This window comes from Nasonia vitripennis, chromosome 2, assembly GCF_009193385.2.
Source record: "Nasonia vitripennis strain AsymCx chromosome 2, Nvit_psr_1.1, whole genome shotgun sequence".
NCBI classification, from domain to species: Eukaryota; Metazoa; Arthropoda; class Insecta; order Hymenoptera; family Pteromalidae; genus Nasonia; species Nasonia vitripennis.
Window position 1 is genome coordinate 2,500,715 of NC_045758.1, and position 22,961 is coordinate 2,523,675.

The 22,961-nt window shown below is 48.2% G+C and overlaps 3 protein-coding genes across 14 annotated transcripts in view; 2 read left to right on the forward strand and 1 right to left on the reverse strand.

Annotated features, from left to right (window-relative positions):
* The first annotated feature begins 1 nt into the window (after window position 1).
* LOC103316643 (glutaredoxin) lies at window positions 2-1,930 on the forward strand. 3 transcript variants are annotated; one of them, XM_016981654.3, is made up of 3 exons: window positions 2-618; window positions 1,385-1,506; window positions 1,578-1,930. In XM_016981654.3, the coding sequence occupies exons 1-3, from the start codon at window positions 489-491 to the stop codon at window positions 1,773-1,775; spliced, it is 450 nt and encodes a 149-aa protein (XP_016837143.1). In that variant the 5' UTR covers window positions 2-488; the 3' UTR covers window positions 1,776-1,930. The 3 variants fall into 3 exon arrangements, with proteins under 3 accessions (XP_016837143.1, XP_008209404.2, XP_031779173.1); XM_008211182.4 differs by having other exon boundaries at window positions 462-587; window positions 1,366-1,506; XM_031923313.2 differs by lacking the exon at window positions 2-618 and adding an exon at window positions 946-1,229.
* Window positions 538-4,565, forward strand: LOC100116717 (group XIIA secretory phospholipase A2). Of its 5 annotated transcripts, none has more exons than XM_032597192.1 (7): window positions 538-587; window positions 1,385-1,506; window positions 1,578-2,482; window positions 2,628-2,695; window positions 2,778-3,594; window positions 3,664-4,027; window positions 4,296-4,502. In XM_032597192.1, exons 3-5 carry the CDS (start codon window positions 2,248-2,250, stop codon window positions 3,105-3,107), a joined length of 633 nt encoding a protein of 210 aa, XP_032453083.1. In that variant the 5' UTR covers window positions 538-587; window positions 1,385-1,506; window positions 1,578-2,247; the 3' UTR covers window positions 3,108-3,594; window positions 3,664-4,027; window positions 4,296-4,502. The 5 variants fall into 5 exon arrangements, with proteins under 5 accessions (XP_032453083.1, XP_032453082.1, XP_031779168.1 ...); XM_032597191.1 differs by having other exon boundaries at window positions 556-587; window positions 1,366-1,506; XM_031923308.2 differs by lacking the exon at window positions 538-587 and having other exon boundaries at window positions 1,578-2,147; window positions 2,209-2,482.
* The window catches only part of LOC100116786 (histone acetyltransferase KAT6B), a 28,776-nt gene continuing 10,184 nt past the window's right edge, over window positions 4,370-22,961 (reverse strand). For 3 of the 6 annotated variants that reach the window (XM_008211190.4, XM_008211188.4, XM_016981637.2), the window contains exons 4-10: window positions 16,506-17,020; window positions 14,100-16,159; window positions 11,822-12,222; window positions 11,318-11,737; window positions 8,357-11,236; window positions 7,761-8,275; window positions 4,370-7,679 (exon numbers count right to left, since the gene is read on the reverse strand). In XM_008211190.4, the coding sequence (XP_008209412.1) occupies window positions 6,554-7,679; window positions 7,761-8,275; window positions 8,357-11,236; window positions 11,318-11,737; window positions 11,822-12,222; window positions 14,100-16,159; window positions 16,506-17,020 (7,917 nt within the window). In that variant the 3' untranslated portion in view covers window positions 4,370-6,553. Of the gene's footprint in view, window positions 7,680-7,760; window positions 8,276-8,356; window positions 11,237-11,317; window positions 11,738-11,821; window positions 12,223-14,099; window positions 16,160-16,505; window positions 17,021-18,668; window positions 19,073-22,961 lie in introns of those variants that run through there. The other 3 variants (XM_016981641.3, XM_016981642.3, XM_016981639.3) reach the window with 3 other exon arrangements.

Here is a 22,961-nt window from a genome sequence, read left to right on the forward strand (position 1 = left end):
TCGACGAGACTATCATGTCCGTCGAACTATATATATATAGCTCTATATAGATTTAGAAAAGCGCGACATCTGTGGCTGGTAAAAAAGATTGCGTGCTATTCGAATTTCCCGCTCCGTTATATCGAAAGTGGATAGCGAGTTATTCGGGAGAAATACATTTTTAGGAGTTCAATGAATTCAATTGAATAATTTACGAGTTATTCTAAGTACCAGATATCTTGAATAAGATTCATCATAAATTTTCAACCATTTCAACTATTTACCTATATTAGAGCTTTTTATCAGTATTGTAAAATAAAATCTAAAGTAGATAGATCATCGATAAGATATACCTAATGATCGACACTGATCTTGGAAAACCGGATATACATATAATCTGTCTAACCAAACCTATATGCAACTAACACTATATCGATTCGTGTGCACGCGTGTGTGTGTGAAGTGTATATAGCTGTATTACTGGAACCCGCGATTGTTGCGCTTGCGCTATGGCTGTTTTCTGCAATCTGCTGTGTGGTGGTTCCGCTCTGGATGACTCGAGACTGATCGACACTCAGCAGCTGCCGATACGTCTACAAGTGTTGCACGTGAGTCGCTCTTGCATTACTTTTTACGCGTGTAATTGTTTTAATAACGATTGTGTTGGACTAAGTACTGTAAAATCTTGATATTCTATACATAATCTATTTGATCACAAAGAAAAATTCGATTTTTAATAATCTTTTTATTGAAATAATTACTTAATTATGTTTTATGGGTTATCCGATTATAAGATTAGATATAGGAAGTATTGACTCGTTTCCTGCTTATTAGTTGTGCGAAATCAAGGTTTTTTAAATGTTGGGCGTTCTACTTATTTTGTTTTTCTTTTTTTTTCAACAGAAATTATACACATTGTTTATACTTTTTGTTTTCATAAGTGTGTCTACTCTGTTAATTCACAGTCATATTCATGTTGCGAAACACAAAGTATCTCAAATAAATCTAGATAAAAAGATTATAATTTCATAATTGAGTCATTCTGTTTATTTTATACAAAATTGCTCTGCCTATAGTGCAATTGTTTATAACCTGTTAATCATACTGCTACAGCATGTTTGAAATGTTAAACTTCTTTATTCAAAAGAATTTGCAATTTTTTTCTGAAATTATCACTAACAACATCAAAGTATCCATAGGAGATAAAAGCATAGAACATGCTCATGAAATTGGAAACTTTCATGAGTCAGGTGACTAAAGATCATGATTCATGCTTCGATCAATATATATAGTTGCATTGCTTGTCTTACAAGTGTCATTAGATTATGAAAGAGTTTCAATTACAAAATTCTAAGCCCAATATATTTATAAAAACAATCCCTGTAGCTAAAACCTATGGGTTCAGTTTCCAGTACCAGAGTATTAAAGATGCCGATCACCCGTGAAGCTGTGGACCAGCTAATTGCCTCCGACAAGGTGGTAATTTTCTCAAAGACCACTTGCCCATACTGCAAAATGGCCAAAGAGGTTAGTAAGATTGCTGTGTGAATTAAAAATGAAGTCATCAATGTAGTCATATCGTAAATCTATTTGCACAGGTGTTTGATAAACTGAAGCAATCATACACTGCCATCGAATTGGACAAGAGAGACGATGCTGATGAAATCCAAGACATTCTTGGTGAAATCACTGGAGCTCGAACAGTCCCAAGGGTATTCTTGAACAAGGAATTCATCGGAGGAGGTACTGATGTGAAGAAACTGTATGAGAGCGGCGAACTTGCCAAGAAGTTGTAGCTGCAATACTCAAGTTTATTGTCAAGACTTTTTATAAAAGTTCTTTTCTAAGCAGGACATTTATTTCCCAATCAAATCACGTGATTTACTTTTTTTTTAATTTACCAACACACAAACATTGAAGAACAATAAAATATATCTATGTATAAAATGAATTCTCTGATTATTCATTTCAAAATAGAAGTAAAACAAGAAACTGTGTTTACACTCCAATGAATGCAATGCATCAAGTGTCCCAAAAAAATGACTTCTCATTAGAAAACAATGATGCATACCGAAAATACACACATTTGCTGTACCAGTCGTTCTCGCGACAGGTAAAGTTCCCAACTCGGCATTGCCAATAAACCTCCTAAAAATACGCTCATCCACGTAAGTACATACCTAGCACCTACTTCTATACCCTTTAGTACAGTCGTGTCTCATACTGCAGTAGGTGAATCGTCGGCGCTAAAGGCGCGCGTATGTGATCATGGATATTTTCCAGTACCGGAAATTCTTCGTCTACGCGCTGACATTCCTGGCATACGCCTGGTCAGGTTACGGAGCCGGACTCCTGGGGAACCTCAGAGACGCGGTTCTCACGGCCGAGACTGTTTTCTCTGACCTGTTCGAAAACGCCATTACCGTCGCTCACAAGATCAAGGACATTCACGAGGTGTTCGATGCCGCTGTCGAGGAAAATTGCTCCTTTCAATGTGCTACGGGTAAGAGTTTTGTCTTTTTTATTTATAAATCTAGATCTATCAAACTCGGCGGTGTTTTGAATCAGCTGATTCCGCGCTCTAAAAGCTATACGTTCTCGCTAGCGATTGGATCGCGCGCATTCAACAGCGGTATTTTTCTTTTCAGGAGCAACACCGAAACCCGACTGGAATCACAAGCCTCAGAGCAACGGATGCGGTTCCCTGGGTATCGAGGTTTGCGATAACGATTCCGCCTAAAAATATACAATACAGATACTCGAACCAAATGTCATCGCTATTTTCGTTTTTTACGCAGATTAATCAAGAGTACCTACCGCTGGAGGAGATGACTAAATGCTGCAACGCACACGACATTTGCTACGACACCTGCAACTCCGACAAGGAAAAATGCGACCTTGAATTCAAGAGATGTCTGTACAAGTACTGCGAGGGATATCAGACTACAGGAGTCACGGTCGTGAACACGTGCAAGGCTGCGGCGAAGCTGCTCTACACGGGGACGACGGCTTTGGGTTGCAAGAGTTTTCTCGACGCGCAGAAACAAGCCTGTTATTGCGGGGATAATAAAAACGGGAAGAACCGGAAACCCAATAAACGGGCGGCGCAGGCTGGGGGAGAATTTTAGGTTTAATCGATGTTTTCGTGCTGTATATACGCATATACAAGAGATTACTATTACATTATATTATATGCTTCCGTTTTTTTTATACAGTTAATAAGTGTATAGTTAGATATTATTATGACTTTTGCGTTAAACTACATATAAAAATACTATCGTGTAAATAAAAGTATTTTTCATAAGTACGAGGTCTCATCACTGGTAAACTTGAAAATAGTATGGATGGGTTAACCTTGGCATGTATAGTCAGACAATGACCACTGCAGAACATCGTTAATAATAAAAACAAAAGACAGGCTTCCAGTCGCGTTGAATCTCCGATGATTTCAGGGACAGGGACAAGCCTCCCCAACCCCCAGCTAAAAATAAATTATCAAGTATAGTGAGCAGTTTGTTACAAAGACCTGCAACCTCGCCCGACTATGGGCAACGTCGTGCGCTCCAAACCGGTCAGCAAGCAATCGTCGACTCCCGAGAAAGCTCCATCAGAAAAGTAAGACCTTCTCGTCGACCCCCGAAAAACTCGACAAATCCTTCACGCTAACTTTGAAAATCAGCACAGCAGCCGTCAGTCCTCCCCGGAGTCGTCCCACCACCGCCTCCGCAAACCCGATCACCACCTCCACTCCAAAACCTGAAGCATGTCCCTCCTCACCTTCACCTCGTCCACTAGTGAAGGCTTCGTCATCGTCGGAGAGACGGAGATGCGCCAGACGGGAGAAACGGCGAAGGGACTTTTTACACAGAACCACCAACCCTTTTCTCGTGTTTTTCCTGAGGCTTCGATCCAAGAAACCGGGAGTCAGGGTGGCCAAGATCGCCAGGGTAGCCGGTCAACGCTGGCAGGAGATGACGGACGAGCAGAGGAGAAAGTACATCGACTTGGCCAACGCGGAGAAGAGGAGGCGAAAGTGCAGGAGATACAGGTAACTATCGGTTATTTCGAAAAAAAGCTTTATTAAATTAAAAATATTAACAATTACTGGGGGCAAATATACTCAATGGAAAAAAATAACATTATTCTTAGTCGTACGAGTTAAAGATATAATCTTTGAAGGCCTTAAAATTACACATGTATACTCACATTTGTCATTATCGAGTGGATTTTGTACTTTCGTTAACTACTAGAATACGGTATTTTGAAAAAACATAAAGTTTAACATTTTGCTCTATCTCTTGGTGCATGCTCGAAAGGTCAAAAAGAAGAACGTGCAAACGAAAGAAAGGAGCGGACAAACGAGGTTGAAATGAAGAAGGCTATTATCGAATAATTTTACGATTTCATTTTTATTTGTTAGTAGCTTTTTTATATCTATGTACAATAAATATTGATGTATTTTTACACTATATTCTTAAAGACCTTCCTTGTGGTTTACAAGTTACACTAAAAACTAGCACTGCGCTCGCTCTTACTCTTTCACGCTCTCTCGCATTTACTCTGTACTCATCGTTTCTGAAAAAAAAGCTTTGACTCGTAACTCGAGTGTACTGTATACTATGATTCATATAAATATATAATAATATATATATATATATTTATATTATTTATATATATTATATTTTTGTGACCGTTCCACAAAGTGTCACGGGAATTTTTAAGAGCAAAGTCGTACACCATCGCGAGCACGAATAGACGTTTAGTTTTTTTTCTCAGAGCTCGACAGTGCAAAGTAGGCATCTTTTTATCTTTCATCAGATATATATCACTCTTTCTCGTTTTACCCTCACTCTCATCATACGCTCATCACGTTCCTCTCTATCGTTCATTCCTCCCGCAATTCTAATACAAAAAATAATTTGTTTTTTTCTTATTTCATTTGTAGCTTGTATAGCCCGCATGACAGTTTGCAGAACAGCATGACGAATCAATGATCAATTTATTATGTATATATACATATATTATTTACTTTTTTCTTATTTCCATTTCATCGTAACTAACGTGTGCACTCTCGCATCGCCTACATAGAAGTAATAAAAAAATGATATATGCGTTAGGTATTCATACAACTGTGTAAAAAAAAGAAAGGAAGAGAATTAGAAACAATAAGTAAAGGAAAAAAGATGGGACTGGGTGAGAATGTTTATGAAATTAAATGATTTTAGGGTATGGAAAAAGAGGAAATAAGGGTAATGTGTTGTCGATTATACAAGTAAAAATTAATAAATGTGTCTGCGCGCATGTGCTATTCGTGTATTCTCTATGTGTACGCTGCGAAATTCTTCCTCACTTTACCTCTATAGCAATAATAAAAATAATGATGACGATACATAATAATAATAACACTACTAATCATTATTATTATTATCATCATTATCACTGCAGTAGCAACTTATATGCAATTCACTCGTATAATACAGTAAAGTACAGCGTGCCCAGTAAAACGTAAACAACAACGTTCAACAATTGGATAATATCAAACAGAATATTATTGTAAGTATTTTTTTCATCATCTTTATATAAATATTATCATACATAAAACGTAACACTGTAAGTTGGGAGGGAAATCGATGGAAATGCCCTAATGTATTGAGAAACTGCCGAATTCGCGTAAGAGTCCGTATCTCTTATTAATTATTCTCACTTCACATTGTTTTTCGATCCACATTTTTCTGTCCCGCCGCTTTAACACACTCACAAATTCACGCGCAAGACAGTACACGCCGTTACTTTACGTAAATGCACGAGTGCACATCCTTAAAAATCCAACGCTCACTTTTGGGTTTTGTTTCTGCTTTGCTTCGCTCGCGCTCCATGTCCGCATACGTTGATCATCGTTTAATCCGGGCCCCGATCCATCGGGATCGAGTTCAACTTGTACCTCGTATTATCACTATATTTATCTATAACCGTAGGGATAAGAGAGCGTCGGTAAAACGCGACGATCAAATTTTATTTCGCATCTCTTTTACACCCACATTACATCGTCTTTGCAGGTATTCTTGGTCTTGACTAAAATTCAAAGTTATGGGAGAGTTTGAAATACTGTTACGCAAATTTTTACGCATTGACAGATCGTCATTTCTTCAAAGTAAAACGCGCTCAACAAGAGAAACATCCATCTAGCTTGCATAAAAAAAAAAATTTTAAAATGCACACGTGCTCGCTTGTTTAATTACGCAATACAAAAGTCACATCGTCCCTACTAATTATAGGAACAACTTAACATTAAAATCGTAACGCTGCGTAGAGCTTAAAAAAATTAAAGATACTTTGAATCAATGAATAAAAAATAAACAATAAATTCAAAGACAACGCCAAGAGTCTTCGCTGTCCATCGGTATAGAAGAACGAAGACTGCCGCGCGATACAGGAAGATCATCGCTCAAGGAAGCCCAACAACATCGGCGCCTTTATCTGCATATCTCGCAGGTGGCACGACGAAAGCAGAGCTGGCGGAGGAATTTCGACGTTGCCTCGCGCCTACGACTGTATCCTAAGGATCGGATTGCTGCTAGCGCGGTCGCATCGTGCCATTGAGAGGCTGCATCAATCCGCTATTAATGTAACCATAATGAGTTGTGTAAACGGCTGTAGGGTTCTGCTGGTGAGGATCTTGAGCATAAGGTGCAGCAACATTTACGACGCCGACAGGCAATTGACTGGCTTGGTTCATAAAACCTCCGAGTTGAGCCGCGGCCTGATTCATGTAACCAGTAGTAGGCTGAGCAACCCTGTAACCGTAAGCTGCTTGCGCTGCCATGAGGTTTGTGTTTATGGCAACGTTCGGACTTACGCGACTTGCCGCGCTCTGCATCTGTGGACAGCTACCACTGGGATCCAGCGTTTGTCTGTAGAGACTTTCGCTGGTATAAGATTGAGGGATCGGTGTCATAGAGGCGCTTGCCGACGACCTGGAGGTAGACCGACTGGGTGGTGGGGGTCCAGGTGTACCAGGCGGTGGTGGCACAGCATTCACAGCGTTGTAGTAATTTTTAGTGTAACTCAGCGGCACTTGAGGTGGTGTCGATAGCTGCCTAGAAGGCTGTGGTGGCGTCATCGTGTGTGGTATGGGCGGCGGCGGGGTCAGATTCATCGCCTGAGGCGGCGTTGGTGGTGTCATCTCCAATCCATTGGTTAGCTGTTGGAGCTTCGCCAGACTACAGCTGTTGGGAGTCTGATGATTGGTCGTGGTGTTACCGCCACCACTGGCTGGTCCAGGTGCAGTGCTCAAGGTCGCCGGCGTTGGTGTATGCGAATGCGGCATTGGTGCTGTTTGAATGTAGAAGTTCGTTGCGGTGGTGCAGGGCGTATGCGAGCCTGAACGACTACCTCGATGTTGGATGACATAAGTATTTTGCGCGGGGAAAGCCATAGCTTGTGAGACTGCCATGTAATTGCCACCTTGCGAGATCACGGCCATGTTATGCGAATGCGCCGTGTGACTTGGATGGGAGTGCGGATGGCTCATTCCAGGCACTGACATTGCCATTGTCTGCTGGTACTGAGGCGGTAGATGACTATTGTGAGAAACTGCTGCTAATGTGGCGTGTTGACTGCTGCTCTGAGTTTGCGAAGCAGGAGGTGTATTTCGATGCGATCTACTGCTACTGCTGCTACCTTGCTGGGCAGACCGCGATCTACAACATAAGACATTTATGATTAGTGATGATCATTCGTATGCAAACTTATTTAATTGAAATGCAATCAGAAATACTAACCTATGAGAAGATTGTGAACCACTAGTTCTTTTACTGCTGTGCGAATGCGCTTGTTGCTGTTGGTGTGCCGCCTGTTGCGCTTGTTGTTGCGCCTGCTGTTGAGCCTGTTGTTGCGCTTGTTGTTGCGCCTGTTGTTGCGCCTGTTGTTGCGCCTGCTGCTGCGCTTGCTGCTGTGCCTGCTGATGTGCCTGCTGCTGGGCCTGCTGTTGGGCCTGTTGCTGGTTATGAGCGTGCACAAGACTGTTTCGATGATTTGTCTGCTGCTGTTGTTGCTGTTGCGCAATGGACAGTTGTGGTTGAGGCGTCAAAGGCTGCGGCGTGTGGCACTGAGCAGGCATTGGCTGAGGTGTGTGAGTTTGTATAGGTTGTGGTGTATGAGGCTGAGACAGCGGTTGTGGAGTATGCGACTGCTGAGGCATTGGCTGCGGACTATGTGTTGGTAAGCTCTGTGGAGTGTGCGACTGGGGAGTTCGCGGCTGTTGCAGGGGCTGCGGCGTATGTGGCTGCTGTTGATGCTGCATTGGAAAATTATAACCATCAATAATTTTGCCTTTCATACCGGAGAAAATCTGATCTCTAATGAAGAGATTGCTTACGTAAGGATTCTTATCAGCGTGCTGCATTTGATGCTGTTGATGTTGCTGAATAGCCACATGCTGCGGCATCGAGCAGTCAGTGTACTGCTGCTGTTGCTGCTGCTGTTGCTGCACCTGTTGCGCCTGGAGATTTACTGGATGTGCGGCAGCCTGTTGTTGTTGTTGTTGCTGTTGTTGTTGTTGATGTTGCTGTTGTTGAGCAGCGGCTGCTGCGCTCATCTGAATAGGTCCTCCCGTTATTGAGGTGACTGAAACTGTTGACTGTTGACTTGGCATTGTTGGCAAAGCACTAGGAGGTCTCTCGATGCTGTTTTGCGAGGCAAGATCGCTTGCTATCGACGTCGGCGATTCTAGACCTAATTGACTGACGTCCAGGTCGCACTGACCATAGTGCAAAGAGTGCACGGAGTTTGTCGTAGAATCTGGTGTGTATACGCCCATAGAGGGAAGATCCGGTTGCGAAGGTGGTGTACGCTTGACAGAACCTGGATTTTCCGGATGCGGCGTTGTCTTACCACTCTCCTCTGGAGAATGCAGCTTCTCCTCGGGCTGTGAGTGCACCTGTGTCGTCTCGTGATGATGGTGTTGTTGTTCAGTAACTACTGGTAATACTTTCTCTTGTGGCATAATTACTGGTTGATGCAATTGTTGCTGTTGTTGCTGCAGCTGGCTCTCGCCCGTCTCGATAACGCTTGGATGACTAACTGGAGGAGCGTAATGCTGCTGTTGCTGTTGATCTCTGTTATCGCTTGGTATGGACGGCATGCTCTCCATCTTAGTCTCCATCGGACTATGCGTTGGTTCAACCACGCGACTCTCCGACATGCGATCATCCATCAACTGTTGGCTCTTGTCAACGGACATCGATTCCTTTTCCATCTTATCGCCGATAATTTCCTCATTGCAACTGGTGCTATTTGCAAGTATTTCTTCTCCCATGGATTTATCGATGCTCATTTGATCTGACGCTGGCAAGGCTTCTTCACTTTTTTCTAAACTATTAACAGGCTCTTCCATTTCCATGGCATTGTTTTCAGGAGCCTCCGGTTCAGCCATCTCCGTGTTATTGCAAGATACACCATTTTCTTCGCTCGGGCCTACAGCGGTCTCTTTCTCATCGAGTTCGCCGTTCTTCTCGGAATTCTCGATGGCGGCGTCCAGAGACTGTATGACACTAGTCATCTTGGATCTGGGTACAAAATCCTCTTCATCCCCATCGTCCTCGTCGCCACCTTCGTATTCGCCTGGACTAGCGCTTGGCGCTTCATTTTCCGTGGTGGCCGAGATAGCCGCCATGGTTAAATTTTCCTCGATAGAGTTTGTCTTGTTGCTGCTATCCACAACATCTTCTTGACTTGCATTCGATGCAGTGGTGCTTGCAGTAGTGTTGGAAGTAGCTGAGGAAAACATGTCAGGAATAGTAAGCTGTTTCTTGGATGCTTTAACCTCCTTGGGTTCGTCAACGAACTCGTCAGCAGACTTGGCAGATTCAGCAGACACAGTCGCTGAATCTTTTGCTGCCTTGTCAACCTTTGGCCTGCCTCTCCTAGTCGACGCCGGTGATTCTTTGACAGTATCCGCAGCTGCTTCCTTCTTACTACCGCGATGGTTCTGTTGGGGTTCCTCAGTGTTGGCGTTTTGAGCGGCACTAGCTCTTTTCTCGCGGGCTTGTCGCGTTGGCGTGAATTTGGACTTTTGATTTGAGACTTTCATCAGTATGTCATCCAGCTTGCTTTGCTTCTTAGCCTTTACAGGACTATTAGTATTGAGCGTTGCAGACTCCTTGGGTGGTGTTCGATGTGTTCTAGAGCTGGGCGATTCCTGTTTTGCAGCTGCAGCAGCTTCTCGCTCTTTCAATCTTGCGCTTTCCTTAACTCGACTATCTCTTTCTACCGATTTTGGTTTTTCCTTAGTCTCCTTCTCCTTCGTAGCCGTCTTGGTATCTTTCTTCTTCACCTCTTTCTCTTTTTCTTTTTCCTTCTCTTTATCACGCCACGACTCGCGAGTTCTCTTCCTGCTATTGACAATCTCATCCTTCTCCTCGGACTCAGTCACTTCGGAATGTTTACGTTTTCTGAGAGGGGGCGTGACTGTCACGGCTGTCAGCGTTTCCGCAGCTGGAGCCGTCGTTGCTGTACTTGCCGCCGCCGGGGTCTTCATCGCCGTTCTTACACTTCGCCTAGACGACAAGAGAGGAGCCGCTGGAGTACTCGTGGTGATGTTAGAGTTGGAGTTGGAGTTGGAGTTGGACGTTGTCGGTGTCTTAGGCGAACCGATGGAGTTTAAAGCACTTCTAGGTGTAGTTGCAGTCCCCGTCCGCGTGGTTTTGGGCGTCGTTACGATATTCTTGGACTCGTTTAGAGTTTCGTCTTTGATATCTTCTTCGGTATCCGCAACGTGCCCCGAGCTCTTATCCCCGACTTTCAGTTCTTTCTCTTTTAACAGCTTTGCCCGCTGCGGTGGCGACGTCTTGTGCTTTATAGGTGAAATGCGCCTGTGTGCGCCACCCATTTTTCGTCCGCGAATCTTCTTGCGAATCTTAACCCGCTGAATCTTCTCCGGCATCGCAGCTACAGGTTTGTTGGCACATGGTGGTGGCTGATCTAATGCCGGTGAGGCCAATTCTGAGCTCGTGTCCCCCTCCTCTGGAGACTGGTAGGCGTTAGGTAATTGCGTGAGCAATGGTATCCAGCGCAAACAATCCGGATCCAGCTGGATCCGCGTGCTCTTGCGCACCTTAGCCATGTGAGCGTCAACCTTGCGCCAGTCGACCAGAACCGCGAGGTGCTTGCCACTATCGTTCGGACCGTTTGGAACGTGACGCAGGAAACCCAGTAGCTGCATTGCCGTTGCGATATCGTGTCCAGAGACACCCGTTTCCTGCAACAACGCGCAGCAAAGATAAATAATTTTGTCACGGATCAACGAGGGATTCAGACAAAGACTAGAAATATCTCTTACCTTCGTAATCTCGGCGATCTTAAGCTCCTTGGCCTCGCGATGAGAATCTAGGTACTCGAGAACAACGCTCTTCCAGAACGAGTGATACGAAACACGTCCGAGATCCGACAGCGGTTTCTCCGGAGTACCGGGAATGCCCTCGACCTTGGACAGCAGATAGCTGAACTCGATCAAGAAGCGACCGAAGCCCTGACGCTGATACTGGGGCAACGTCATAATGCAAGAGACATTGTAGCGCTGAGCCGGACAGTGCTTCTCCTTGCTGAAGTAGCCAATCAGATGACAACCGTACTTATCGTTCTTGGTTACGGCATAGAAGAGGAACGGCTCGACGTCGTAGTAAAGGGTCTTGTGGTCAAGGAATAGTTTAGCTAATAGGCACAGGTTTTGACAATAAATCTTGTTGACATTGCCGTCAATCTGAAAACCATACAAACAACGAATTATTGGAAGAATGAAGCATGTAATCAAGAATGAAGAAATTATTAATAAAGCTATAGTCACCTCGAATACTGATAATCCATTGCAGCGGTAGATCTCGGTGGCAGGCGGATGCCTCCACTGGCACTTGTCCATGTGCCTGTCGAGAACAGCCCGGCTCTTAGTGTACTTGAGACAGAATTCACAGAAGAATAGCTTGGGCAACCTGGCGTATTCCTGCGGAAAAGGACTGGAGTACCAGGTCTCGACCTCGTAGCGACCGAAGACGATGGCGGCAGGGTTGCGGGTACCGGTGCCACCAGGGCTGACCATCACAGGTTGCAGATTCTCATCCTGTTCGTCGCGCGTCTCGCTCGCGCTCTGCTGCAACGTGAGCCGGTTGGCCCGGTCGCGTGTGTCCTTGAACAGCTCCACATCCTTCTGCGTGACACCTGGTGGTAGGGTCTGCGGCAACACCAGCTCCTCTGCAAGGCCCGGGTAAGATCATGGGTTAGTGTGTTATGTCGCTGGGTTGACTTAGCTTTTTTTCTTGTTTTGTAAGCGCGAATCGTTTGTACTTGAGAGTGCGATAGAAAGGTGAAAAAAAAAATGACTTGCACGATCATTACGAAGCTTTCGATTACACTCTCGAGTTCGAGAAAGAGAACTTTTACACGCGGTATCTAAAAAAAAAAAAAAAAAAAGTCGTGTGCATAAAAACTGACTTCGAACTGATTCTCTTAATAATTATAACTTATACTGGTTACTGATTTTAGTCAAAGGAACGCTGTGGTTTCGAGCAATGTGATGTCAACCAAAATTGAGGGGAAAAAAAACGTAATGACGGTCGAGTATTATTGACTTGTTATTCAAATGCAAAAAAAATATATGTGGTAAGTAGTAAATATAAGGCAAAGCAAAAGCTTCGGGATGTCTGTTTTGGGATGTGTTGGCAAAATGTCAGGGTATAGCGAAAAAAAAACAAAACGTTTTTTTCTCTTCCTTCGGTGGCACATAAGCGTTTGCGTGTTACTTGAAAATAATTCTGCTGGCTTATATTATACAAGCCTGCTTAAGTCAGCAGCAGCAGGTCGAGACTCCCCGGCGTATCGCTAAGTACCAGGAATATGCAAAAAAAATAAATGTCAAAGACTTTTTTTTAACAATATAGTCAATTTTACAAAATCCAAAAAATCATTGCTGATAATAATTGTATACAGAGAATTTTAAGACTCTTTTACAGCACAATCTTTTGCTAGTTTAAACTTGCATGTACGGAATTATCCGAGCGATTTCCGATTTGATTGATTTTACAACTTCTGATCTTGTTACTTTTCTTTTTCTTTTCTCAGTTAAAATTTTGAATCAACTTTCTGCGAGCAAAAAGTTAACGGTCCATACATGCGGACGACATTATTCCACCAAAGCTGTGTTGTAATAGGACGATGACAGCATGCAGTGAATTCAAAATACCACAGTGTAAAATCAATGGGTTGCAATGGTGTATCTGCTCATATAATAGGATTCATTCCTTGTGTTCTCTCATATTCGCGAATGTCCAAAGATTTTACACTAGGTTATGTTAGATGATTATTTTACAAAAACTTGATTGTTCTGATAGTTTTAGGCTTCTTTCTCGTTAATTTGATCATAATTGTCTTGTACAGCTGTTAAACCAGTCGTCTTGGAGCATTGAAAAATAGCTTCTTTGTAAATAAATCGCATGCGTAAATAAACGAAATAAAAACAATTCAAAGCCTACTTTGACAATAATTTAGCTCCTAAACAAGCTGCAAATGAAAAATAATGATCGGCCTGATTTCGAGAAGCGCTGAAGTATGCACGTCCAGTTTGCGATTTACAAAAAAAAGCCGACATCTTGTACAAAAATCTTCAAGACGACCTTCTAATTTTAGATCTTGAACTTAACGGTGCAGAACAATCACGTTATTCCATGATCACATCGACCCCCAGCCGCCAGAGCCGTCGCGAATCGCGAGGGATTCGCCAAGTCTCACCGGCCGGGGATGAGACAAAAAAAAAATCATTAATGACACCTTGCACACGCGCACAAGCACACACAAAAACCACACCACACCACACCGCCAACACATCCACGGTGGTGAGATAGAAAGAGAGAAAGACTTGAGAGCTAGGATTAAGATTAGATGGGGATAATCAAAGTCGTCGTCTTCGTTTGATTTAGAAAATCCCAGCGAATCGTGGGGGTGCATGTAATTAATTATCGTTAACGGCGGGGACGGGGTCTTATCGTTTGGTTAGACTTTTGCAAGGATAATTGTGAGTGATAAAGAGAGATCGAGATTGAGAGAAAAGAAGAGCGGGTGGGGTAGACTCTTACCCTTCCTGTTGGAGCAGGGTGTCGCGCGGGGTGTCGTGGTGTTGGTGGTGGTGTTGGTGGTGGTAGTGGCGCTAGTACAGGCTCGTGGAGCGGACTTGAGTTGGCTAGGATTAGTCTTAGGAACGGTAGAGGAGGTAGAAGAGGTCGTCGACGTTGTCGTCGTCGTTGTCGTCGTCGTCGTCGTAGACGACGCGCTCGCCGCTGTCGCTGGGACAGCAGCGTTAGTTGACGTACCACCGGCCATCTCAGGGTGGTGGCGATTATTGCCCTCTGGCCTTCTTCTCGTGCTCTCCTGCTGCTGCGGTTGCTGATCTTGCTGCTGTTGTCTTCGGCGGGCGTCGGTGGCGGCGCACTTGACGAGGGATGCGCCGTCGATGCCGCGTAGTCGTCGCCTCTCCTGCTCGTGTCGCTTGCTGTTGACGGCCGTCTTGACGAGGTTCGACGGCGTCATTTTTGAGGGCTTCTCGCCCGTTAGTGTGTAGAGGCAGCTGCTGCTGCTGCTGCTTTCTTCCGAGGGCGTGAAGATGCCGGGTCTCGGAACTCTCGTGACTTTGGCGAGTTCCTTTTTACCCCTCGTGGGCCCATCGCTCGCGCTCCGCGTAGACGAGGCTGCCGTAGAAGCGGCGGCGGTTTGCTTCGGGGCCACGAGCTTGGGCGCCTTGGGCTGCGCCACCGCCGTCGTTTTACTGTCCGCGTCCTTTTCGGCAGCGTGCTGCCTTTTTCGGCGATCGGGCGCGTAGTTGGGCGGCGGTGCTCCAGGCTTTGCTCTGCTCGTGCTCTTGCCCGACGCGGCGAAAAAGTGACTCAAGCCATCGTAGAGGCTCCTCAACTGTCCACTACCAGGCTTCGGCCTCTGCTGCGGCTGCGGTGCCGGCTGAGTCTCTTTCGTGCTTGTCGTACTCTTGCTAATCGTGGTAGCGGGAGTAGCGGCGACTGGCTTCTTGCTCTCGTTGCTCTTTTGTTCCTTTTTGCTGCCTGCAGCCATCGTGGACGCCGGCACTATCGCGGGCTCGATGCAGAGGCCGAAGCTTGGCTTGTCGGCGCTGATCGCCACGTCGAGCTTGGGTAGCGTAGCACCGAACGTGTTCGTTATGTTGCTGAAGAAGGGACTGCTGTCGACGCTGAGCTTTGCCGCCGCCGCGGCAAAGCCCCAGGGTCTGTCCTCATTGAGGTCGCAAGCGAAAGGTCCCTTCGAGTTTCCGCTTGTTTTGCCGGGGGCTCTGTTCGCAGACGACGAACTCGAGGAAGGCGGGGGAGGCAAAGGGGGAGGAGGTTTGCTGGTCGGTTGGACCATCCTCAGGCGATGGTCCGATGCCGGCAGTTCCTCCTCGCAGGAGGTGTAGTTGTCGTCGTCGCTCGACGTGCTCGAGCACTCGTCATCGTCGTCCTCCTCCTCTTCCTCCTGAACCTTCTCATCGGCACCCGACTCTTCGTCGTCGTCGTCGTCGTCGTCGTCGTCGTCGTCGTCGTCCTCGACCTCGTCCTCGTCCTCGCTCTGACTGGGCAGCGGAGGCACCCTTCGATTCGCGCTCGCTACGGACTTCTTCGAAGAAGAGGCGTTGCTGCCGGTGTTCCGGGACGACCTCGTAGGGTTGTCCTCCGCCACGAGAGCCTTGCTGGCCTTGTCCGGGGAGACGTGACTGGTATTGCTGCTACTGCTGCTGGTGTTGGCCGCGGCGGCAGCGGCTCGCTTGAGCTTGTTGTGCTTGGCGTTGAAGACACTGAGCCTGAAGAACTTTTGCTTCTCCTTGGAGATTCGGTCGTTCTTCTCCTCGAGCAGCCTGCCGCCGCCACCGCCACCCTGGCCGGTGCTTTGTACGTGATGGTGGTGGTGTGGAAGGGAATGATGGTTGGGGCTGTGGGATGAGGAAAGGGGGTTCGGTTGACGAGGGGAGACAACACCCGCATTACCGTCCGAGCTGCTGTCCACCTGAGCCTGCGACGGACTGCTCTTCTTTCCCGATGGCGTGCTCGCGGCCGTCGTCGATGTCGGCGTCGTCGCAGCAGCTGCAGCAGAGCCCGCCGTCAAAGACGTGCTCTTTCTGCTGGATGCCATTGACCTGCACAGAACAAGGTGACGAGGTGTGAAGAGGGCGCAGGGTGCAATCGCTAGTTGCGGAGAGAGCGAGTGATAGTACACTGGTACAGAGCGCTTCTCAGTAGCGGGTCGGGAATCGAGCCGCTAGAGAGTCGCGCTTTGGGGTAAGAGGCGTAAGAGAAAAATTAGATAGAAGGAAAACAAATCAGATCAAATCAAATCATATGATAAAACGGCGATGGGAGAGGTGTCGTCGTGATAGATCGACGAAACAAAACCCTCGACACCCGTCCCATCCGCGAGAGCAACAGAATGAGAGAAAGACGCAGAGACGCGTAGACGAAGCAGCGGCGTTCGGGAGAACTCACTTTCTGTTCTCCCTGATGTTACTCAGCCTCTTCCTGGCGCTGGTGGGCGTGCTCGCGAGCGGCTGCTTGGCCTCGGCGAGCTTCTTCCCGGCAGCGTCGGGCTGCTGGTGCGTGGTCTGACAGTGTCGACACCTCCAGGGAGCCTTGCTCCGCTTGTCGAGCGCGGGCTCGAGGCAGCCGGGGTGATAGCACTTGGGGCAGCCGGCGCACTTGACCAGGTAGCTCTGAGACTCTCGCTCCTCCTGGCAGCCGGCGCAGGTGCTCGAGCAGTCGTCGCAGGACCAGCTGGCGCCTCGCTCGATCAGCACCGCCAGCTCCGGTGGGGCGCAGGACGTGTGCAGGGCCGCGCCGCACACGCTGCATCGGCTCAGGCTCTTCTCCGTCGAGGCCTGCGAGTTGATCGAGCCCTGCGAGCTCGGGGTCGTCGCGCCTCCGCTGCTGTTGCGCTTGTTGTTGTTCGGGCCGGCGGCCGTCGCGCCCAGGCACTCCTTGCATATCGGCAGTGGCGCTGGGAGCTGTAACAGGTTGGAAAAGGTGTTCAGGTTAGTCGCGTTTACGCTAAAATTCTCGACGTATCGCACTTCTCTAGCGGGTTACGCGGATCGGGAATCACGCCCCCTAGCGGAGTTCGAGCAATCTTTCGACAACAAAATGTAGGTCGACGTGTCAACACACGGCGCCAATGGGTTCGGCGGGAGATTAGCGTGCGAACGACCCAGCTCTCGACGCAGAGAGCAGCGAAGCCGCAATTAGGTATTCATAAGTCGGGCAAACTGGTACGATTCGAGAAGCTGATAATATTATACTCCCCCCGTCTCTCTCACTCTCTCTCTCTCTTTCTCGAGCACAATGCGCCCGAGATACTCCCCCCCCCCGCCCCGCTTCCTCCTCATTATCCTTGACGCGAAATCAAAGATCCTGTTTAATTACAAGCTTCGAGGAGAGGAAAAAAAGTCAACCAACCCACAAGCCCGGCGTCTTGAAAAAATCGGCAGCCAAGGCCGGAGCCTTGAAGCCCTGCCGCGAGCGCGCGAATTCTCTTACCGGCCGTGTGCTGCACAAAGAGAGCAAAAAACACGAGGGAAGGCTACTTATACCGCGAGCGTAATTATTCGTTCCGCCGTACGTCTACATTAGTAGTTATAAAGCGCGTGCTGTATCTCGGCGCTGTCGGAGGGTGCATCTTATTATCGCGGCAATTACGCGTACGAAGCGAACGCTTTGGAGGGATTAGCCTCTAATTCCGCCTTTGAATATTCACGATCGGATTTTCTTATTGACGCGGAAGATCTTTAATTGGCGAGCATCGAGAAGGGGGAGGGGGGGGGGACGTTGTAAATATATCGATCTCGCGCGCGAGCTTTCGAGTAGTCGATTATAAAATTACGCCGTATAAAACACTCGGCTGCGGCGAGGACGCGAGAGAAAGGTTAACACCGAGCGCGAAATTGCAAGGTTCTCTCGCTCCTCGACGCGGGAAAGAAAAAAAAAAAACCACGCGTAATGGGCCTCGTGATATTTTAATCGGACGGGCTTGTTTTCTGCATCGATGACAATTATCCGCGCGTTTACTCGCGATCGAGCCGCGCGGCTCGTATCGATCAAACACATCGTAAGCGTATCGACAGGGTTTGAGTATCTCGCGAAGCGCGAGGTGAGCTTGCAGGGGTAAAGAGAAAAAGGCACCGTATAATAATCGTAATAGTTTTACGGCACTCGAGCCGGAATTAATCGCACCGCAATCAGTCCGCAAAGCGGGGCTCGAAAAAGCAATAAGCGCCTCGGAACAATGAAGAGAATCCCGATAATCTCCGCAGTCCTCCCACTCTCTACTCTAGTTATCCGCGCGCACGTATACGTATATATAGATATAGGGAAAACACACAACGTATAGCGGTCGGTAAAACAGGTGCCGGCTCGCGTGACGCGGGCCGTCTTCTACGCAGTGGCGAAATCGCCGATAATCACAGAGAGAGAGAGAGAGAGAGAGAGAGAGAGTCGCGTGCGTAGATGTATATGCATGCACAGACACACAAGTGTAGAGAGAAAGAGGGAGAGAAGAGAGAGAGAGAGAGAAGAGGGCGGCGGTGGTGGCCATCGCTCTGGCACACTATAGAGTATAGCACCGCCGCCGCCTATATAAATACATTATTGATCCTTCACCTCGTCGTTGGCACGCCGGCAGCCGCGTCGGCGGCGAGGTGCCCTCAGCCGCCTATTGGATCTCAGGATCATGTCCGCGGATATCCGCGCGCAATTCACTTCACAAAAACACAACAACCCGGCGAAAAACAGTCATCCTGTCCTGTCCACTCGTGAAGCTCACTCTCGATCGCACTGCGTGTGATGATAACGGTATAGACACGAGATTGTATGAAGAAGTCGAAGACGATCCTCGGAAGCTTCATCCCCCTCGTATATGTGGGAGCGCGCGGTGCGGCGGCGGCGGCGGCGGCGAAAAAAAAGGCCGACGCGCAGCCCCTCTATGCACGCATGCATATGACGAACGACGACGGCGAAGTGTGTTTAGAGGAGGCTCGCGCCGCCGCCGCGAGGAGACGACGGCGACAACGACGACGACGACGACGGCGGCGGCGGCGGCGGCAGTGGGGGTTATAGCAGCGCCGCCGGAAAATCGCGCGCGCAGCCCTCGTGGCCATTCATGAATGAAGAGACAGCGGCGCAGGCGCGGCTCGCCTTCAGCCGGCCTCTGATAGGCTTCCGTCAATTGCCATTAACGCTGGAGGAGGGTCTAGCCCTGCGATGCTCTTCCTCTCGCGCTATTCGTACATCGGGCCACCGATGTCTTTTTTTTTTTTTTTTTTTTTTTTTTTCGGGGGCTATATGTGTCTACGTACAACGCGTGCGTTCCATCCTCCCTTCCGTCTCGGGAAATTAACGCACACGACGACGGCTCGCTCCGAGAGCCGAGACCGAACTGTCGTCCGCGCGTCGGCGGCGAGAGCCTTTTTTTTTTTATCCTATCGTTCCCGTCACGCTCGCTCGCGCTATGCGAGAGCTCCTCTTATCTCGACTCGGCTTATTCGTCACGCGTCCGATTATTATTCTTTCCTCCTCTTGGCTTCGAAAGAGAGCAGCTCCGGGGCATTATGTAATTTCACGGCGTCGCGGGTTGTACACGCCAGGCCCTAATTTCCATGCGAGCGCCGATAAGCCATCTCTCTCTCTCTCTATCTCTCTACTCTTCTGCGCGGAATATTCCTCTCCGCCTATGTAACGCGCGCATCTGCTGGCGATAGCTTAATATTAGTACGATCCTCCTCGATCGTCGCATCGGTCTCTTTCGGAACACCGCGTGTGTATACTCGCGCAACAGGTCGCCAGTAGCGGCGGCAGCGCGAGAAACACACCGTGCGAGCGCGCGGCGGCGGCAGCTTCTCACGTGTCGAACTCATTCTTCCTCTCTCTCTTTCTCTCTCTCTCTCTCTCTCTCTCTCTGCAGTGCAGTGACTGTCGCCAAGCTGCCATAACAGTGCGTTTCGAATCGCAGAGAGACGATCGGTCTTTGTTGGCGCAAGCGGCTCGCTAATTGAGTGTACCGTAACGCGCCGAGCGACTTTTTTCCCTCTCCGCTATAGTACAGAAGGGCGAGGAGAGAGAGAGAGAGAGAGAGAGAGAGAGAGAGAGCTGCATCGCCGGATGGTTTATGGCCTACAGCTTTAATTCGAGCCCGACGCGTTTCGTCGAGTGATTTACGGCGACTGCTGAATTCGGCGGATGACTTTGTGTATACGATGAAACGTACGCACTCGTGTTGTTTGTTTACAACTCTTCAAGTTCAACCTGCCGCTGCACATCCAGGTCAAATAAAAAAAAAAAATAAAACAGAAACTTCTCTCTCGGCCTGCGAACGTCGAGCTCACTCGATTCCCGTCGATCAATCCCTCCTCTCTCTCTCTCTCTCTGTCTCCCTACTCCTCCGATGCTGATTCATACACGTCCGGTGCAGCAGCAGCCCTTCGAAATCCCGAGGCGTAAATGCTCAGCTATATCGATTTCGGGGGTCGCGTGTGTGTGTGTGCAGCAGCGACGAGATGACCTCGACCGGCGGGGGGGGGGGGGGCAGCCATCAGCTAGAGAGACTTTTTGCAGCGGCACTGCAGCAGCTCCCGGACAAATCCACCTCTCCGCGCAATGCGTCGTGCGTCATTGCGCCATCGGGGCTTGTTGCCGGGGTGGCTGTGTTGTGCGCCCCGTGTGTCACGGCTCCGCGCAGCTTTTTCGCGAGGAGGAGGAGGTGGTGGTGGACTTTTTTCTGTCGCGCATATGCGAACATCGACGAACAAAGGCCGGCGTATAAATTCGCTCGAAATCATTTGATCCTTCGGTCCTCGCCTATACAGACACAGTCGCGCGTGAGCGTCGATTACTCAGGCGCGCGTACCTCGCTATAATTAATCGGCTCTACCGTATGTACCTGCACCTGCACGCACTCGCGTAATGGCGATTCGATTTGGAGCCTTTGCGCCGGGCCTAATTAAACGTGGTCCGGCGCGCGTGCGGCACCCGGCTTGATTAAATTAAACGGCCAAATGAAGAGGGCTAAGTGCTACACCGCTCCCCCCTGTTATATAGAGTATATATATATATATATAACATGAGAAGGCATCAGACGTTTTTAAGATCGCTCGCGCGTTCATACTTTTGATGCGGTCGCGCGCGCGCGCGCGCTTTTGTTTCGAAGCGACGCTTTTAGCCATAGGGATTCGCTTTTTGTGTCTACATCGCGCGTATCGTAATTAATTTACATAATAACTCTCGGCGAGGCTCGTTTTAAAAGAGAGAAGCGTAGCAGCGAGAAAGAGAGATAAAAATCTGCGAGCAAGCGGTAATGGAGTCGTGAATATCTCCCCTCGCGCGAATTCCAGGATAGCAACGGAACGGAGTGGGCGATGATGACACACACATATACATGCACGCAGACAGATGGACACGCATATGCGCCGCCATCGAGAGCGAATTCAATGAGAGAGGATCGCACTTGACTCGCCAACGCCGACGCCACTAGAATCTGACCACCTGACTCCCCCCTACTCTCCGCGATCACCCCCCCCCCTTGTGTACGTACTGATCCCGTTGTTACAATAACCCTGCTTGTATACATGCATATACACGCGTCCATTCTCTGCCATCGCGCGTGCGTATAGAGGCTCTCTCGTCGCGAGAGGATCAATAAGAGAGTGAGAGAAAGAGAGAGAGAGAGAGAGTGCGAGTACGAGTCCCGGGAGTAAGCGATCCTGCGCAACTTTGTGTGTGTATTATACATCAGCTCTCGTCCTGCGGAAAATGTTATCAGCTTCGTTTCCTGATTTTCGCGCCGATTTATTAAGCGCGTTAACCGTCCGGGGGGTGTCAGAGATCGACGATAAGTCCGCGTTGATTGATGACTTTATTCGATTGCAGAAGGGGGGCGACTCCTGTGTTTGGACACTTTTCGAGCTGCGGTCGGATTTTTCTGTTATTAGGGAACCGCTTGACACCGATCGACGGACGCCCGCAGCGCACGGATTTATCAATCATCGCTGAATACACGCTGTGTGTATATACACTTATACAGAGAAAAGAGAAGAGAGAGAGAGAGAGAGAGAGAGAACTCGCCCGCGGGTTGTTAGAACAGCTCAAGGCTGTGAAGCCGCTCTCCCAGAACGCGCGGTAGCTTTATGTAAAAGTAAAAATTCGCTGCTTCCCTCGATCCTTCTCTAGCGTTTCAAATTGAGCTAATTAAGAAACGGAGCTCGTGCCTCACACCGCTTGGAAATCCAGACGGAATATATAATTGAAATGCTAAACGCTAGCGCGCGTGTGGAGGAAAAATCTTTCAATGCAAACGGAGAAACAAGGAGGAGGCCCGAAGTTTATTTTCCGCTACCGCCGCGCGAACAGAATTATCGCCTCGAGTATCGGAGATGTTGAGCGTGTAATTCGACGAGATTATATGGATACGGAGAACGACGAGAGAGTGGTTGCGTCACCGCGAGAATCTCTTCTCGGGATCTGTGAGCGATGACTTCAATGGAGAGACGAGTGTAAACCGTTAAAAACGAGCAATGTGGGAGTGTTATTTTAAATATTTGCAGTCGACTCACAGCCGAGCATGATCAATCGGCCGAGCGAGCGCGCGATTTAATTCGCGATGTGAACGCGCAGAAGAAAAAATAATACGGCAACAGTTAGAAAGTTCGCGGCGGAGCATTATAGACAATGCCGGTCTTTGACGACTCGCTCTATAAATCACCGCGCGCGGGAGAGAGAGAAACATCTGCATAAAAGTCGACGAACGATCGGCGATCGCGAGACTTTTACTTTCACAAAGATATCTCGAAAGTAGCGAGAATGAAGCATACGCACTCGTTGCCGTCGTCGGGTGAAAAAGGGGTTAAGGCCACCGAGCGAGAAGGAAGAGGAGGCCCAAAAGGGGGGGGATCGGCTTCCCTC

Bases quoted from the DNA above. Each gene is read 5' to 3' on its own strand.
- LOC100116717 (XM_032597192.1), top strand. From the start codon at position 2,248: ATGGATATTTTCCAGTACCGGAAATTCTTCGTCTACGCGCTGACATTC. The intron at 2,483-2,627 runs GTAAGAGTTTTG...TTTTCTTTTCAG, and splicing joins CTCCTTTCAATGTGCTACGG to GAGCAACACCGAAACCCGAC. The intron at 2,696-2,777 runs GTTTGCGATAAC...TTTTTTACGCAG, and splicing joins GCGGTTCCCTGGGTATCGAG to ATTAATCAAGAGTACCTACC.
- LOC103316643 (XM_031923313.2), top strand. From the start codon at position 1,094: ATGTTTGAAATGTTAAACTTCTTTATTCAAAAGAATTTGCAATTTTTT. The intron at 1,230-1,384 runs GTGACTAAAGAT...CTATGGGTTCAG, and splicing joins TGGAAACTTTCATGAGTCAG to TTTCCAGTACCAGAGTATTA. The intron at 1,507-1,577 runs GTTAGTAAGATT...CTATTTGCACAG, and splicing joins ACTGCAAAATGGCCAAAGAG to GTGTTTGATAAACTGAAGCA.